The 18873-nt window shown below is 45.6% G+C and overlaps 1 protein-coding gene across 1 annotated transcript in view; it reads right to left on the bottom strand.

Moving 5' to 3' along the window:
• Positions 1–8094, bottom strand: part of BCL2 (BCL2 apoptosis regulator) — a 162980-nt gene extending 154886 nt beyond the window's left edge. The window contains exon 1 of the mRNA XM_060244276.1: positions 7517–8094. Coding sequence (XP_060100259.1) covers positions 7517–8080 — 564 coding nt within the window. The 5' untranslated portion in view covers positions 8081–8094. The remainder of the gene's footprint in view (positions 1–7516) is intronic.
• Between the last annotated feature and the right edge of the window lie 10779 nt (positions 8095–18873).

Raw genomic sequence — 18873 nt, 5'->3', positions numbered from 1 at the left:
AGATCTTTAGCATCGTTAAGCTTGCGTTGTAAAATACAGCCCTGCAGACCAACTGTGGTCAGCAGGGCTTTTTTGGCGTAGAAATGCAGTTCCAGCTAGCTTGGTGACAGGGGTGTGGCCTAATATGCAAATGAGTTCCTGCTGGGCTTCTTCTACAAAAAGCTCTGTGGGAAACAATGGTGCTGTCAGGGGGCGTGGCCTGATATACAAATAATTTCCTGCTGGGCCTTTTTCTACAAAAAGAGCCCTGGTGGTCAGGAAGCATCTCTTTATCAGAACATGGTATGGCGTCCTCACAGAGCTAACCAAAGCCAGATTTTCTTTCCCCTACCACAGGGGTGGCCAATGGTAGCACACCCCTACAACTCCCATCAGCCCCAGTCATTGGCCATGCTGGCTGGGGCTGATGGGAGTTGTAGGCAAAAAAAAACATCTGGAGAGCTACCGTTGGTCACCCCTGCTTACCACATTTATTTTTTCCTTGTTATCTTATTTGAGATGGCAGGACAAATGCAGACATGAAAAGTTTATACAAAAGCTAAGACCATTCTTCATGGGCCATACAAAAGCTCGTTCTCTACCAACTTCTGTTTCATATTAAAGATCATCTCGCAAAGCTGACATGACCTATAGCAGGGGTGGCCAAAATGTGGTTCAGGAGCCACATGTGGCTCTTTCACAAATCCCCCACCCCACTGGCCAGCTTGGAGAAGGCATTTGTCTCTTTAAATCACTTTTCCAAGCCAAGCCAGCCAGTGGCTTGCAGAATACATTTACAGTTAAAGTTGCTTTCTTTCTAACTCTTCCTCTCCATTTGCCTTCCTTCCTTCCCTCAACCATCTGACATTCAAGTCTTGCAGCTCTCAAACATCTGATGTTTATTCTATGCGGCTCTTACATTAAGCAAGTTTGGCCACCCCGACATATAGCATTGAGAGATATTATCTTAACCTCCAAACAACAACGGTATGTTTTTATATATTTACATTATTCCTTCTCCTTCAGGTCCTGAAGATCAACAGTTCCAGCTCCGGGCATACCAGAGTTGGCATGAGACGACCAGCAAGAGAACACAACCACTTGCGGCGCTAAAGCTCTGGGTAATCTCCTTTATCCCCTGATTTACTTAGAAAATTTGTACCCAGCCTCTATAGGCCTACTCAAAGTGGCTCACTTCCATTTTACTTCCATCCAGAGACCTTTATTGGCATTAATATAAGAATACAGTATACTTTAAAACCAACAGTAACACTATAGAATATAATAAAACCTTAAAAAAACCAGCAAAAGTTAAGTGATGTAAAATAGCTGTGGGCTATGCATGAGTAGAAGCCTCTCTGATTTGGATCGCAACCTGTAAAAAGCAAGCAACGTGAGTAGTGACAAAGTTGTGTTTCCCGTGGAGTAAAAAGCGAACCTTGGCATTGTCAGAAAGGCCTTGATGGTCAGAGAGCAGTGCATCTAGGTATCTTGCTCGTGGACTGCTATAGAAAGGGCAGTCCAGAAGAACATGAGGAACCGTTTCGATGACTCCTTGGCTACAAGGGCATCGTCTAAGATTGCGGGGAATTCTGTGGTATCTTCCGAAGAGGATGGCCGATGGTAATGCATTAAATCTAGCCAGCATGAGTGGCTCACAACTAAAACAAACCCACAATTAAACAAACCCAGCCCAAAAAAATTTAAGCAAATAAAAACAATAAAAACAAACTAAACCGACCCGAGATGGGTCACCCCAAGAATTTATGGGTGAAGGAGGGAACATGATATCTTCCCTTTCATTTGAGCTGTGTGTTCAAAGTCAAAATCACATGCAAAAAGCTACCAATTGCATGGAGCTTGAGCACACGTTTCCTACATTCAAACAGTGCTGTAGAACTATTGAGGGGCCGGATGGCCATCTGACAGCAATGCTGATCCTGTGAATTTAGGGGGAGGTATTTGTGAATTTCCTGCATTGTGAAGGGGGTTGGACTAGATGACCCTGGAGGCCCCTTCCAACTCTATCATTCTATTGTTCTGCCCTTGGCTTCCTTTCTTCTATTGGTATCTTCCACATAGGTAAAGACAGAGGAATGAAAAAGCTGAAAAGATGGGGTGTCAAACATGTGGCTCGAGGGTCAAAGCAGGCCCCCAAAGGGCTGTTAGCAGGCCTGCAAGCACCTCACATTCATTTGTTTCCTTCTCTCTCTCTCTTGCTTCCTTCTAATTGCACAAGAGCTACAGAGCAAATCCTCTATTTTCTCCATTGGCTGACCAGCACCTGAAGCAACGTATATACAAAAGTTCACAATGCCCAGCCATTTCATGTTTTCCCCTGGGTCTTAGACTCAAAGCGCTGATCATGAGATTTCTGTAGCAAATGTCAATAAATCAAAAGTAGGTTTGCAACTTACACACACACACACAGCTGAACAATGCCTGAACAGCATACTCAAGGTTGCTGTAGAACAGACATTGTCTCCAGATTTTGATGCAATAATTCAGAGCAAGAGGAGTCAGTTATCAGATACTGTTAAATAAACAAAATATTGCAAGAGTGCTAATCTTTTAAGTTTTTTAAAAAAACTTTAATTGTGTTTTCTGTGTCCTTTATAAAGTTTGTATCGCCGTTACCTGGCATTACATTTTACGACACACACAGCCCGGCCAGACAAGGTCTCATTTATGTCAGCTCCAGCCCTCATAACAAATGAGTTCAACACCCTTGGTTTAGGGGTTTGGTCTTGTTAACGCTATGGATGTTTACAGATCCATACACATACCTGAAGGGGACCGTTATGGATATAAGCTTTAATCATGTCAGCTAAAACAGAGTCAGTGCACACATCCAGCTGCCAGAAAAACCAAGTGACATACATACATTTGTAAACCATATCAAAGTAATGATCCACTGGATATGAATCCAGTATATGCCACAATACACAGCATTTCCAAGAAGGTTTGCCAGCAGCCATAAGTAACGGGCCACAGATTGCTGTGTCTATAAATTCCAGGACTTTGAAACTGTTCTTTCTCAAACAACACCTCCCATGAAGCCCCGAACAAACCCCTGGTGTCTACCTAAAGTAGCCATTCATGTTTGTAGACCCAAAGTAGAGCAGAAGTCCAAAAGGGGGAAGACACTGCTGCAATAAATATTAAAGGGGCTTCTTTCTTCCTAGGGAGTTGTAGCTCTTTGAGATGACTCAGGGAACTCTATTAAAGAATTCTCAGGACCCTCACCAAACTACAATTCCCAGGATTATTTCTGGGGAAGCCATTACCAATAATCTTGAATAACCCTTGAGACAATTTTAAAGTCTACTATAACGATAGAACTTAATCTAATGATGACAGTCCAAAATGATCCGCGCCTTTCACACACAGCATAGATTGGTGGTTCTGATTTATATCACAGTATTGTTGTGAAGCATTAAGGACTAGAAAGTACTGTGAAAAGTACTCTAGAAAGAATGATAACTGAAACCAGTGAGACTAGCCAAGTGAATAATCGCTCAGTGGGCATATGTCCACAATCGTCTGAATTCTTTCCACATTTTTAAGCTATATCAAGCGAGCGAAAACAAGTTGTATTTCTCTGGCTGGCTACTAATGCAAACACAGACGGGTCAGTTTATGCTTAAATGCATTTCTGCGTTCCTCTGGCGTTGGCATTTAAATCTAATTTCTCCTTTGGAAGACCTCAAATGCTCAAAGAGAACCTCACGCTGGGCTACAAAGAGCCACACGCTGCCAGTCTGCAAAGCCGCTCCGCATCTCAGCACTTGGGGTGCAAAAGAATGTCTCCAAGAAAAAAAATATAGCTTTTGCCCAAAGGTAATCACATTCCATATCTCCCATAGTCAGATTCCGAAGTCGTCAATGGAATGTCTGCCTTCATCACTTATAAAGAAAATCATTCTCGGGAGAAGGAAAAGAACGTAGCAGACAATGGAAATTAAAATCAAACAGTCTGATTCAAAAACATGCACTGCATGCAAAGCAGCCTGTTACTACCAGTCTTGCAAAGGTGACCCGGTCCTCATAAAGTTTCCACCGTGATTAATGCCTTGTATACAAGAGCAATGTTGTGGCTCTGTTATCTGCATGCAAATCATTTGTGTTTTCATTTGCCACCCTGACAGTAAGTGATATGTTTCTCTTTCCTCCAGTGAGTAATAGCTCATTGGGGACAGAAGAAAGAAAGCAAACGGCTGTCTAGGAGAAAAGGCATGTATCTTTAATTTAAGGGGATGCTCTCCTTTATGGCAAAATGCCTCAGCTTTATATTTTATAATGGACATTACGTTGGTTCAAAGCAAATCTGATCAGGGCCTGGTTCACACAGCCACGTAAGTACCTTGATGAGTGAATGTGTGACCCCCACTCATGGAAAAGGTTTAAGATAATGGGAGAAAAGGAGCCATGTGGCGCAGAGTGGTAAAGCTGCAGTACTGCAGCGCAAACTCTGCTCATGACCTGAGTTCAATCCCAGCGGAAGCTGGGTTCAGGTAGCTGGCTCATGGTTGACTCAGCCTTCCATCCTTCTGAGGTTGGTAAAATGAGTACCCAGCTTGCGGGGGTGGGGGGAAGTGTAGATGACTGGGGAAGGCAATGGCAAACCACCCTGTAAAAAGTCTGCTGTGAAAACACTGCAAAAGCAACATAAATGCAACCCACAGCTGGACATTATATCCAAATCAGAAGCTACTTGTTGTTGAGATTAAGGAAGCAAGGAAGCCCAGCGCTTTTTTCTTCTCAGAAGGCTACCATGGCCAAAATTATATTTGAACATCCCACCAGTGGCCCAATGAAAGATATTGTCAGGACAATTTTATCTGCTTTAAAAAGATGTACCCATTCCCTCCACCCTCACCCCCATTCGCTTAATGGCAGGCATCCATAAAGGTAACGGTAGTCAGTCCCCTGAGCAAGCGCCAGTTGTTTCCGATTCTGGGGTGATGTCACATAACGACGTTTTCCATAGAGGCATCCACAGAGCACTACATCTGTCACTCAACAACAGAAACAAGGGAAATAGTATTGAGTTTTCTTTCAAAGAAGATTCCTCAACTTTTTATGAAGAGTTCATTATCCAAGTTGGGTGAAGTGGTGAAGTGCGCGGGTTTGATTCCCCACTCCTCCACTTGCACCTGCTAGCATGGCCTTGGGTCAGCCATAGCTCTGGCAGAGGTTGTCCTTGAAAGGGCAGCTGCTGTGAGAGCCCTCTCCAGCCCCACCCACCTCACAGGGTGTCTGTTGTGGGGGAGGAAGGTAAAGGAGATTGTGAGCCGCTCTGAGACTCTTCAGAGTGGAGGGCAGGATATAAATCCAATATCTTCATCTACGTCACAGGGTGTCTGTTGTGGGGGAGGAAGGTAAAGGAGATTGTGAGCCACTCTGAGACTCTTCGGAGTGGAGGGCGGGATATAAATCCAATATCTTCATCTACCTCACAGGGTGTCTGTTGTGGGGGAGGAAGGTAAAGGAGATTGTGAGCCGCTCTGAGACTCTTCAGAGTGGAGAGCAGGATATAAATCCAATATCTTCATCTTCTTCGTATATTTTGAGTTCTCATTTGACTATAGATTCGTTCTCATCTTACCCTTTTTCTCTAGCTCTGGTTTGTCTATAACACCACTAGTTGTTACCATGGAGACACCCAAACTTTCTGCAGTGTTACCCTCACTGGTAACAACACTAGTTGAGAATCAGTGTAACAAGATAACGAAAAGTTCCACTTATCATCATTGGTACAGAGATGTTTATCTGAGACAGGAGATGAGGCTATGTTATGATAGACAGAGGAAAGGGAGCTTTCTCTGCTTACAACACAGTTCATTCTTCCTGCCACTTTCTCTACCATCTTCAGCCAGTCCGCAGAACTCAACTTTTCTTTTAAACACACTAAATCACAACCTTCATGCATTTTCCAAGGACAGTCACAGAAATATTCTGCAGATTAAAGGCGGCTTGTTACTTACTTCCCTTCCAAACAAATCTAGAGAAACTTTAAATGAGACATGTAGGAAACAGAATTTAAACACCTGTTCCATTAGATTCGCTGCCCTAAATATCACACGGATAACTGGTCCATCCTGTTATCTTTTTCCTTGTAAAAACTTATTTTTATCAGCATGGACTCTGCCTGTTTAAAATGATTGCAATCTGTATGCAAGCACATGCGGGCAGACCCTTTTATGCAAACGGTAGAAGTATTGCGGAGAAATTAAACGATTAAACAATAAGTATTGTGGAGAACATCTACCAAGCTTATTGGACACCCATACATGCCATTTGCACATATAAGGGTACGACATTACCAAGGTTCAGACACCAAGAGTTCTAATATGTTACACTCATGATCAGCGTTCACTCTAAGCTGAGACAGTGTGAGCAAGCTCACAGTTTTTTAGCCTCTGGCTCACATTTTGTCTTAGCCCAGAGCAACATGCAGGAGCTCACAACTTTAACGCCAGTAGCTCACAGAGTAGAATTTTTGCTCACAAGACTCCACAGCTTAGGGGGAGCACGGCTCATGATCCACATTCAGTAGCTTCCCCCTCCCCCCCCCCCCTTAGCTTCTTCAGGCTCATTCAAGCAACAGGCCACAGATGATGCTGCGTCGTTATTCTTTCACTCACGTTTTAACTGTAACCTCATTTTTACCACCACCAAGTTTCACATAAGCCTATAAATGAAACCACTGATTAAGGTTTGATTCAATCGAGATGAGAAGCTCTTGCTGTAACCTGAGAGAGAGAGAGCAGCATTCAGCATAGCTATCAGCAGACCAAAAGTATATGAGATAACATCATCCTTGAACAAGGTGACATGGCAAGCGACAGATATTCAAAGTCTCGGAAACCAACAGAAGGGACAGAAGCGTGGGTTCTATTCTACCGGACACGCTTCGGGTGTGCTGTTACTGTCTTCAACTACAAGAGGTTAACAGTAAAACAGTAACTGTCAACCATGGCAGAAATTCATCACATTTTGTCCAGAAAAAGCAAATTATCTAAAATAGGCACTATAGAACAGGGGTGGCCAAACTGTAGCTCGGGAGCCATGTGTGGCTCTTTCAAACATACTGTGCGGCTCTCGAAGCTCTCCTCCACCCCATTGGCTGGCTTGGAGAAGGCATTTCTCTCTTTAAATTACTTCTTTAAGCTAAGCCACCTGGCTGCTTAGAGAATGCATTTAAAGTTAAAAGTTGCTTTCTTTTCACCTCTCCCTCTCCCCATCTATTTTCCTTCCTTTCATTCATCCATCTTGCGGCTCTCAAACATATGATGTTCACATCTTTCGGCTCTCAAACGTCTGATGTTTATTCTATGTGGCTCTTACGTTCGGCAAGTTAGGCCACCCCTTCTATAGAATAAGTGCAGGGTACTGAAGTCTACCGACAACACCCATCCTGGGAAAGCGCTAGTCATGAACACCACATACAGCTGCATTGAAAAGTGTGATTTTGAGACCGTGAAGCTATTGCATGTGGGAAAAAAGTACAGAGACAAATCAGCCGGCTACGTACCCAACCTCCGTTGTCCTGGATCCAACGGTGCAGGTGTCTGTTCAGGTACTCTGTCATCCACGCGGCGATATTGTCCACCAGAGGAGACATCTCCCGGCTGACACTCTCCACGCACATCATGCCACCAAATTCAAAGAAGGCAACGATCCTCCCCCAGTTCACCTCGTCTCGGAACAGCTCCTCCACAACTCCTACAAAGCGCCTCCGGGCAGTGACCGGGGTCAAGTGCAGCTGGCCAGACATCTGGGCAAAGTCCCTCTGGTAACGCCGGGAAAACTCATCGCCGGCCTGGCGTAACGTCAAGTGGACAACCTGTGGCACCGAGTGCAGCTCGTCAACCAGACCGGTGTTGCTAGCAGCAGCTGAGCCGGGGGGCTCAGAAGGGAAAGAGGCCAGCGGGCTGAGGGCAGGGAAGGTCCCAGCAAGAGGAGAAGGAGGAGGTGGAATATTTGCTCGCTGTTCGCCGGCAATCCAGTCATAGCCTCTCTGGGAAAGCTTGTAATGGATATACTCCAGCACTATCTCCTTGCTATTGTATTCTCTTATTCCAGGGTGAGCCATCATTTATAATGGGTGAAGAAGAACCGAAGCAAACGTGATGTTCCCCACCCCCCCTCCACCACCACAAACAGAGCAGCCAGTAGTAACGAATGCCAGTATTTATATATAATCCAGTTGATTTGCTCTATGCACTCCCATCGGTTGAGGTCCTTGGGGTCTCAAAGGTATTTCCGTCTTCTCTGCGCTTCCTCCTCCGTTTGCGAGACACGATGAAAATACGGTTCAAAATGCAGCAGATACTGTATTCCAAGATGCACATCTAAGATTATAAGCCTTATTTTCAGATACCTTCCCTCGTCTGTGTCGAAATGCATCTGAAATGAGAAAACCCCAAAATACTTACAACAGAAAATCAGGTGCATTCCCTCCCCCTCCTACAGACTGGACTAGGATATAAATGAAGAAACAGCAACGCACGCATCCCCAAACCTCCTTGACATCTCTTACTAATCAGAGCTGCCTCCCATGGAAATTCACGCAAAGCAGGTTCAGCTAAAAAAAAATCTTGACAGCATTTCTTAAAAATACAAAAAAACCCCAAACAATAAGTTTCACAAAGTAAATTTCCTGTGGAAAATACTTACTTGAATTGGAAATTCGCTTTTCTGTCAAGTTTCCTTCAAGGGGGAAAAAAATCCAAAGAATCAGTTTCTCCAAAAAATTAAATGTTGGTTTCTTGGGGGGCCCCCTTCTTGACATTTTTTTTAAAAGAAAAGTGCTCCACAATCCCTTGAAATGACTGATTTCTAAAAATATTTCCTAGCCTCCTGTTTGAATGACATCTCCGAAGACTATGTCAAAACTCAGAAACTGGCCTGGAACTTCATGAAAGAGAACAACCCAGAATCAGAGGGAAACAGGCTCGTTGGGGGGGGGGGGGGGGTGTTAAAAAAAAAAAACACAGTGGGAAAAGCCTATATTTTACCCCAGGCTCTGTAATGAATACTAACCTCCAGTGCAACGTCTTTCAAAAGGGACATACAGTTTCATCCAGAGATGGATCTTCAATTCAGTGTGCGTCACACAGATCCCAAAAAAGCTGGGATCCCCCTCCAAAAAAAAATTCAAAAAACTCCAGGGGAAAGGGGGGAAACCCCACAGTTCATCAAAAAGAAAAGAAATGCAGCTGAATATTATTTTTAAAGAAGGAGAAATCCCAGCAGGGAAAAAGCAGGGTCAAGGGGGCGTGCCTGAAGCCTGCCTGGGTCCTGTCCACCCCCCACCCACCCCCTCCCCGGCACCCTGGCTGCCCCCGGGCAAGCCCCGCGAAGCTTCCCACTCCCGAGGCACCTCCTCTTTCCCCAGTGGGGGCTGCAGATTGGAGCTGCTGCTGCTGCTGCTGCGTCCGGCGCGGCGGCGGCTGCTGCTGGAGGGGAGGTCCCGGAGGCAGGCGAAGCGCCTTCAATGCAGCAGCAGCAGCAGCAGGGGGAGGAGACAGAGGAGGGGAGCGCCAGGGCTCTGCAAATGGGGCCCTTCGCCTCTGGCCCCACCTCGCCGTTCATTCAAGAAAAGGGAGGGGGGAGCAAGACGAGACACCCCCCCCCATTTTTTGGCTCGCTCTCGCCTTTGCAGCTGGGAAGGCAGGAAGGGCTTCCGTGGTGGTCCTGCTGGCATGGAAATCACCCCCCCCCCGCAAGATTTGGCGGTGCTGCTGGGCAGAGGGAGGGAAGGGGAGAGAGTGGGTGGTCCACGCGCGGTGGGAGAGTGGGGTAGAGCCGCTAGCCGGCACTTGCCATAAGCCGCTTTTCATTCATTTTGGTGGCCCGGTGGTCTTGATTGAATCGAAGCATTGAGGCTGTAAGAGGATTTTGATCCGGCGAAAAAAACGTTTGGATATTACCACTTTAACTGTATTGAAGTGTGCTGCGTTTCACTACACTAAGGCAGGGGTGTCAAACATGCAGTTCGGGGGCCGAATCAGCCCCCCCCCCCCGGAGGGCTCGGTCTCCTATAAGACCCCCGATTAACTGGCTGTCATTTGCTTCCTTCCCCCTTCCTCTTGCTTCCTTCTGCATAACAGCTTGCTCCATCGCACAGGAGCTACAAAGCAAAAATTCTATTTTCTCCATTGGCTGAGGCTCCTGCGTTGGGGAGGAAGGGGGAGGGATGGAGAGCTTGCTTTGCCAGGCTCTCTCAATCGTACAGCTGAGCCAAGCCTCTCTTCCTTCTATTGGTTGAGGCTCCTCCCCCTCCTGGTCCCCTGGGGAAGGAAGGAAAGAGCTTCCTTTGCCCAGTTCCCTGGATCACATGGGAGAAATACAAAGAAAGCACCTTTAAGACCAAAGAGTGCTATTGTTTTAACCATGTTTTATTTTAAGTTTTTAAAAAGAAAATCTTTGTTTATCTGTGTCGTTTATAGTTTACATCTATGCTACCGCTCCTGCCTTGGGGAGGTAGGGGGAGGGATGGAGAGCTTGCTTTGCCAGGCTCTTTCAATCGCACAGCTGAACTACTGAGCCAAGCCTCTCTTCCTTCTATTGGTTGAGGCTCCTCCCCCTCCTGGTCCCCTGCGGAAGAAAGGAAAGGAGCGTCTTTTGCCCAGTTCCCTGGATCACATGAGAGATACAAAGAAAGCACCTTTAAGACCAAAGTGCGCTACTGTTTTAACCATGTTTTATTTTAAGTTTTTAAAGAGAAAATCTTTGTTTATCTGTGTCGTTTATAGTTTACATCCCCCACAAGGTCTCATTTGTGTCAGATCCGGCCCTCATAACAAATGAATTTGACACCCCTGCACTAAGGTTACCAGGTGTCCTCTTGTCCTCCTCTTTTGTGCTGCATGTCCGTCTTTTTGGGGGGAGGGGACTTTATAAAATATAGGATGGAAACATGGTTGCCAAATCTGGGTTGGAAAAAACCTGGAGACTTTGGAGATGGAGCTGGGAGAGAGCGGAGTTTGAGGAGGGGCCTCAGCACGGCACGATGCCACGGAGTCCCCCTCCCTCCAAAGCAGCCATTTTCTCCAGGGGAGCTGATCTCTGCCAGCTGGAGGTCAGCTGTAAAAACGGGAGATCTGCAGGCCTCACCTGGAGGCTGGCAACCCTATGCCCCTCTTTTGTGGTTGGCCGGTTAGAAATACACCACCTAGCTAGCAGCAATGATCCCAACTTCAATCGTCGGGGCATTTAAAATGAGATTGGTCACTTGTTCCAAATAATACAGAAACGTGCCCTCTTTTTTTGTTTTTCGACATTATCAACATTGGCGCGGCGCGATTCGCATCGACCTTGCAACTGCGCCTGGGGACGTCCCAGAGGGGCAGCAGAGAGAAAACGGAGGGAGGGCACTTTGGGGCAAGCAAGACCACCCAGAAGCGGCACCTCCTCGCCCAGTCCGGGCTCTCTAACGCTTGCAATGATCACAGATTCGGGCTTTCCCCGGAGAAAAGCGGGGGTTTCCGGGTACCGGGAGGTGGGGCGAGAAGAGCGCACGCCGCCGAGGAGATTTCGGTTCAAAGTGGTTTCCAGAAACTTGCCGCTCTGGGCAACCCCCGCAAGTTTTCACTTAAAAATCGGGCGGTCGTGCACGTTTGAACTTCGTAGACCTCTAGAAGAGATGGAGTCCAGGGGCACCTTTACGGCCACCCACGTTTCATTCCTGATCTAAGCTTCCGTGTGCATGCATGCATTGTGTGCGTGCTCTGACGAAACGTGCATGCACAGAAAAACCATCGAGTCCACCCTTCCAAGCAAAGTTGAAATCCGGGTCTAAGCTTCCGTGTGCATGCATGGATTGTGTGCATGCTCTGGCGAAGCGTGCATGCACAGAAAAACCATCGAGTCCACCCTTCCAAGCAAAGTTGAAATCCGGGTCTAAGCTTCCGTGTGCATGCATGGATTGTGTGCATGCTCTGGCGAAGCGTGCATGCACAGAAAAACCATCGAGTCCACCCTTCCAAGCAAAGTTGACATCCGGCTCTAAGCTTCCGTGTGCATGGATGGATTGTGTGCGTGCATCTGGAGACCAATGCACAGGAAAGCTTAGACTCGGAATGAAACTTGGTTGGTCTTCAGAGTGCTAGGACTGGACTCCGAATGTTGTTCTATTGCTTCTGACCATGGGTGGTCAAATTGGCTTAACATAAGAGCCACATAGAATAAACGTCAGATGTTTGACAGCCAGCAGGAAGGAAGGAAGGAAGGAAGATTGGGGAGGAGAGGTGGAAAGAAAGCAACTTTAAATGCATTCTCCAAACTGCTGGCTAATGGGCTTCAAGAGCTACACAATGCGTGTGAAAGAGCCACAGTTTGGCCACCCCTAATTCAGACCAACCCCGCGACCCCACCCTATCCAGAAGAGGTTCAAACCCCTCACCTTTTTAATGCACGAAGCTGTTTTGCGCCGGTAGGAATGCCTAGGACGAGAATGACCTTTTTTTGCAAGCAAGTCCGGAGAAACTTGTGTTCCTCAACTCACCCAAGGCACGAAACTATTTTGCAAACCCCCTTTATGAAGAGGGGGGTGGGTGGAATAACTCGTTGCAATGGGGCTTATTATTATTATTATTATTTTGCAAGAGCGTCCGCTATGCGGCTCCCTGGCAGGTTTTCTTGTCCCTGGCCTGTAACCGAGGAGGACACGACGACAAACCAAGTGACCTTCAGAGAGGGCGGCGCATTCGGGAGAGAAAAGGGCGGGAAATCCCATTGTGGGGAAGGTCGTCTCCCGCCCTCCTTTTCCTCGGGCGCTGATGGGCTTGTCGCCCCAAGGCTCCAGTCTCTGATAGGGTTGCCGAGTCCAATTCAAGAAATATCTGGGGACTTTCGGGGTGGAGCCAGGAGACATTAGGGGCGGAGCCAAGATCAAGGCTGTGACAAGCATCATTGAACTCCAAAGGGAGTTCTGGCCATCACATTTAAAGGGACGGCACACCTTTTCAATGCCTTCCTTCCATAAGAAATAAAGGATAGGGGCACCTTCTTTGGGGGCTCATTGAATTGCACCCCCTGGTCCAATCTTTTTGAAACTTGGGGGGTATTTTTGGGAGAGGCACTAGATGCTATACTGAAAATTTGGTGCCTCTACTCCAAAACACAGCCCCCCCAGAGCCCCAGATACTCGCAGATGAATTCTCCATGATTTTCTATGGGAATAAATCTCCATAGGGAATAAAAGAGTTCCCAGCAGACATTTCCCCCCCTCCCTCCGCTTTCTGAAGACCCTGTAGCGGGGGGAGGGCCTCCAAACCGGGGGATCCCCTGCCTCCACCTGGGGATTGGCAACCCTAGTCTCTGAGGAGAAATGATTCCCGGCATTAAACAGGGCTGCTATTAGCCTTAAAGCCTTTAAAAATAAGGGCCTTCAGCCACCACCAGCCTGCACATTCCAATTCTCAAAAGTTATTGGGTTGCCAGCCTCTAGGTCAGGGGTTGCCATAAATTGCATAACACAAGAGCCACATAGAATAAACCTCGGATGTTTGAGAGCCGCAAAACGTGAATGTCAGATGTTTGAGGCAAGGGAGGAAGGAAGGAAAATTGGGGAGAAGGGAGGGAGAGATGGAAAGAAAGCGACTTTAAAGGCATTCTCCAAGCCGCTGGCAGGCTTGGCCTGGAGAAGTGATTTAAAGCGAGAAATGCCTTCTCCAAGCTGGCTGATGTGGTGGTGAGGGCTTCAAGAGCCACACGATGCGTGAAAGAGCCAGGTGTGGCTCTCGAGCCACAGTTTGGCCTCCCCTGCTCTAGGTGGTGGCTGGAGCTCTGGATTACGACTGATTACCAAACCAGAAAAAAATAGTTTATTACAAATTAGGCGTGGAGGGAGTAACGCCCCTCTTCCCAGTCAGGTGATCTTTTTGGCTCCAGAGGGAGGAGGGGTGCTCCTAGCCGAGGCATGGCCAAACTTGCTTCATGTAAGAGCCACGCAGAATAAACGTCAGATGTTTGAGAGCCATAACTTGGCCCACAAGATGTGAATATCAGATGTTTGAGAGCCACAAGACACAAACATCCGATGTTTGAGACTCACAAAATATGAACGCCCAATGTTTAAGAGCCACGAGAAAGGAAGGAAGGTAGGTAGATGAGGGAGAGAGAATGGAAAATAAAAATAAATAAATAAATGCATACTCTAAGCTGCTGGTTGGCTTGGAGAAGTGATTTAAAGACAGAAATTATTTCTTCAAGCAAGCTGGCAGGACAGTGAGGGCTGGGAAAGCCACACAATATGTGTGAAAGAGCCACATGTGGCTCCTAAGCCGCAGTTTGGCCAACCGTGTCCTAGTCTATTCGAAAACTTGGAAATCTTTCCCGCACAGGCCTGCCCTCAGGCAGTCCCCCATGTGTGTCTGCACAGAAGCCCACTGGATGAACAAGTGCAACCCCATTTTCAGGTGGAGAAAATGGATTCTTTGGAAGGTGGACTCTGTGACAGGGTGTCAAACTCATTTGTTACAAGGGCCAAATCTGACCTAAACGTCGCTTTTTCAGGCCTGACCATGTGTGCCATAAAATGTAACACAAGGTAGTGGAGATATAAACTTTATAAAGATGATTTCAGATGCCGAACGACAATAGGCTTGATTGGATATGCAGAGGGGTAGTAGGTGTGGAGATATCATCATTGGTAATAAGAGAGGAAACCTAGGTCTCAGTTTGGTCCAGGAGGGTGCAAAGAATAAATGGGCATAAGCCTGAAGAAGTAAGAACATGAGAATATAAGAGAAGCCATGTTGGATCAGGCCAACGGCCCATCCAGTCCAACACTCTGTGTCACATAAGAACATAAGAGAAGCCATGTTGGATCAGGCCAACGGCCCATCCAGTCCAACACTCTGTGTCACATAAGAACATAAGAGAAGCCATGTTGGATCAGGCCAACGGCCCATCCAGTCCAACACTCTGTGTCACGCAGCGACTCATAAAAGCTCCTACCCTGCCACATATTTTATTAGTCCTCAAGGTGCTGTTGGACTCTTTCTACAGCTATTAAACATTAAAAAAAACTGGGGAGGATATTTGGGACTTCTAGGACATTCAGTCGCTGACCTAAGAGTAGCAATTATCTTACAAAGGAATTTCAAAGGGAAATTAGACTTGAATTGCAACTGATAATGAAGCTCAATGCATCCTCCTGAGCTGAACTGTGACCCCTAGTTTCTTCTCTCGTTACTAATGGCTGCTCTTGTTATTTGGCATCTGAAATCACTTAACTCTTCAAGATATAAGGACAGGTGGACTCACATTCTAGCTATCTCTGAAGAAGCAAGCAAGCAGTGGCTCATGAAAGCTCATGTCCTGCTACAAACTTTGGATTTTGGATTTTTGTTGGTCATTGAGATGGCACTAGACTCTTCCTTCCACTAATAAAGATTGCAAGCTGTGCTGTTAGGTTTCTTTTTTTTTATCATTTTTACCTGTTGGAACTGGTGCTCCAAGTGAAATAATGTGTTGCTTTCAACTTGGACAAACTCCACTCACTGCTAGTGATAATAAAAAGTGTAAAAAGCAAGGAAGGGGGAGGGTGTTAATGAGAAGAAAGGTGGCCAGTGAGGCAGGAGAGGACAGAGGGGGACCATGTGTTGAACTGGAATATATGGAACCAGACATGTATTTTTAAATACTTAGCCATCTACTTCCAGTCATTAAACTATGGAATCCAATCCAAGTGTTGTCATTTCTAATCAGGGTCTTTAAAAAAATAAATAAAAATCCCAGATATGCACAGAAAAATTTAATCTTTTTTAAGCATTTCCGAGTGAGCCAAAATAATTTCCCTTTAATTCCCCCCCCCCCCAAAAAAAGTGTGCATGCACTGTGCATGCACAGGAAAGCTTTCACATGGAATAAAACTTCATTGGTCTTAAAGGTGCCACGGGGCTTCCTCTTTTTCTTGCATACTCGCTGCCTTTCCTTCCATCTCCCTCCCTCTCCAAATGAGAGAAGAGGGGAGGGACAGTGGCTCAATGGTAGAGCATTTGCTTGGTAAGCGGAAGGTCCAGGTTCAATCCCCAGCATCTCCAACTAAAGGTCCAGGCAAATAGGTGTGAAAAACCTCCGCTTGAGACCCTGGGGAGCTGCTGCCAGTCTGAGTAGACAACACTGACTTTGATGGACCCCTGAGGGTCTGATTCAGTATAAGGCAGCTTCATATGTTCATAAAATAGCACTCAATGATAACAAAATAAGAGATAACTCGGGTGGGGGGAACAACCCATGAGCAATAGCTAGAAAAGTCTACTGAAAAAAACATCCGACTCTCAAGCGGCCGAAGAAAACGCCTTCTCTGTGGTTCTGCTTCAGCAGGAGGGGAAGGCAGTAGAAGCTGTGCTTTCCCAGAAGATTATGGAGTGTGCAGGAGGTAGTTTCCTTGAGACTCATGGGATAGTAGCTCTTCACAGTGAAGGTTTTAAATCAAGGGTGTCAAACTCATTTGTCATGGGGGCTGGATCTGACATAAATGAGAGCCTATTGGGACGGGCCATGTGTGTCATAAAATGTAATGCCAGGTAGCAGAGACATGAACTTTATAAAGGACACAAACACAATTAAAACTTGAAATAACTCATGCCTAAAAGATTAGCAGCTCCGTGGCGCAGAGTGGTAAAGCTGCAGTATTGCAGTCTGAACTCTCTGCTCATGACCTCTCAGTTCCGCTTAAGTGTTTTAAGCCAGTCCTGAACTTCTTCCCTAACCAGACCAAGCTGAATTTCTGGACATAAATTCTGAAGTCAAGTTTCCCCATCACCTGTTTTAGGTGATGGGGAAACTTGACTTAAGAATTTATGTCCAAAAAGCTATTTTACCTTCCCATTTGAGAATCCTCCCCAAATGTATCATGAAATATGTTGTTGTTTCCTATTTACTATGTTCAGTTCTTGTACCCAATTACGCTTCTTTTTATTAAAATAAGGAACGGTAGCCTCAAAATTAATTTTACAAAAAAATGATAGTCCACTGGAAATAGAAGGTTCAGAATATTTACTGAATATAACTGGCAAATAACTTATCTAGTAAAATCTTTAAATACCGTGAGAGGTTTTTTTTAATAGAGGTACTTTTTAAAACTATTGTTAAAGAATATGAAGAAAGAAAACATACTTGATTCTTCTAAATTTTTAGATGCTGTTAACCAATTAGAATTTTTATCTTCTTCTTTTTTGTCTCCAATACATTTATTCGTGACATACAGGTACATATACATTTAAGGAAAATCAGATGCACAACAAAACATGAAGGTGGAGAGTACGGTGAACCTGTTAACCTACATAGTTAGTTACAACCCAGCTTAACATATAGATCCAAAAATAAATAACAGTTTTTTTTATGTCAATGGGAAAAATAAAGAGACTTACTCTTAAGATAACACTGGAATATATCTCTACAGGTAAGACATTACATTACCATCCATTTCCAGTATCATTCTGTGTCTCTCGTGAACTTTCAGTGCCTCAATTTAAAAATTAAACTGAGTATTTTTTACTTATTTCTGGAACCACAAATAATGTAAATTGCTTTTTCATCACTGCCATTAACAAACTACTAAATGTTAGAACAGAAAATGTTTAAAATTCCCCTACACCTTGATTCTGACCTTGCTACCCAGATATGTGACATTGAAACAATAAGATTTAATTACAAATGTATAGAATTAAAGAGTAAATCTAAAGATTGCAAGGAAATCTATTAGAACCCATTGAGAAATGGGAACAGGTGACTTGAACAGCTGACTACAATGTCCATGAGGCTTAAAAACACACATTTTTTTGTGAGTTGTATGTGAATATCTAAGAAACAAGGTTGCCAGCTGTAGGTTGGGAAAAGACTGGAGATTTTGGGGGTGACGTCTGAGGAGAGCAGGATTTGGGGTATAATGCCAGAGGACACCTTTCAAAGCAGCCATTTTATCCAGGTGAACTGATCTGTGTCACGTGGAGATCAATTGTAATTCCAGGAGAGCTCCAGTCACCACCTGGTGCTTGGCAACCTCACTAAGGAAGGTGAAAACAGAATTAAAAATATGATGATATTGGATTTATACTCTGCCCTTCACTCTGAATCTCAGAGTGGCTTACAATCTCCTCCACCTTCCTCCCCCACAACACCCTGTGAGGTTGGTGGGGCTGAGAGAACTCTCCCAGAAGCTGGCCTTTCGAGGACAGCTCTATAAGAACTATGGGCTGACCCAAGGCCATTCCAGCAGCTGGAAAGGGAGGAATGGGGAATCAAACCTGGTTCTCCCAGATAAGAGTCCGCACACTTAATGACTACACCAAACTGCTATAGCTGATAGGGAAATGTTACATGAACATCCCATTTCTTGCCCCTCCCTTCTTAAGAAACATTTAAAATGTTCAAATGAAATCAATGCTGAGCTGTGGATGCCAGTTAATTAATAGAGATGCCAGCATCTAGAGATCCCTCTGAATTACAGTGCATCTCCAGACTATGGAAATCAGTTCTGCTGGAGAAAATGGCTGCTTTGGAGGGTGGAATCTTTGGCACTGTGCCCCGCTGAGGTCCCTGTTATTTCCCAGGCTCCACCCCCAAATCTCCAGGAGTTTCCCTAGCCAAGATGGCTACCCTACTCCCCATCCCTCACCAATGGCCAGTGGGGACCTGGCAACCCTATTAATTCCAGCAGGAACTCATTTGCATATTTGGCCACACCTTGTGATGCTGAGCCAGCCAGAACTGTGTTCCTGTGGGTTCCTGCTTAAGAAAAGCCCTGAATTAATAGATTCTGTAACTGTTTTCTATAACCAGAGGTCGTTTTGTAGAAAAATAGGTGGTGGAGCTCATCCAGGGGTTGTTATGCAGCTGTACCCACTATTTAATGGACAAGGTGGAAAGAAGGAG

Source organism: Heteronotia binoei, chromosome 7, assembly GCF_032191835.1.
Source record: "Heteronotia binoei isolate CCM8104 ecotype False Entrance Well chromosome 7, APGP_CSIRO_Hbin_v1, whole genome shotgun sequence".
In the NCBI taxonomy this organism is placed as follows: domain Eukaryota; kingdom Metazoa; phylum Chordata; class Lepidosauria; order Squamata; family Gekkonidae; genus Heteronotia; species Heteronotia binoei.
Note: the sequence above shows the minus strand (reverse complement) of the source record. Positions and strands in the feature narration are given on the sequence as shown.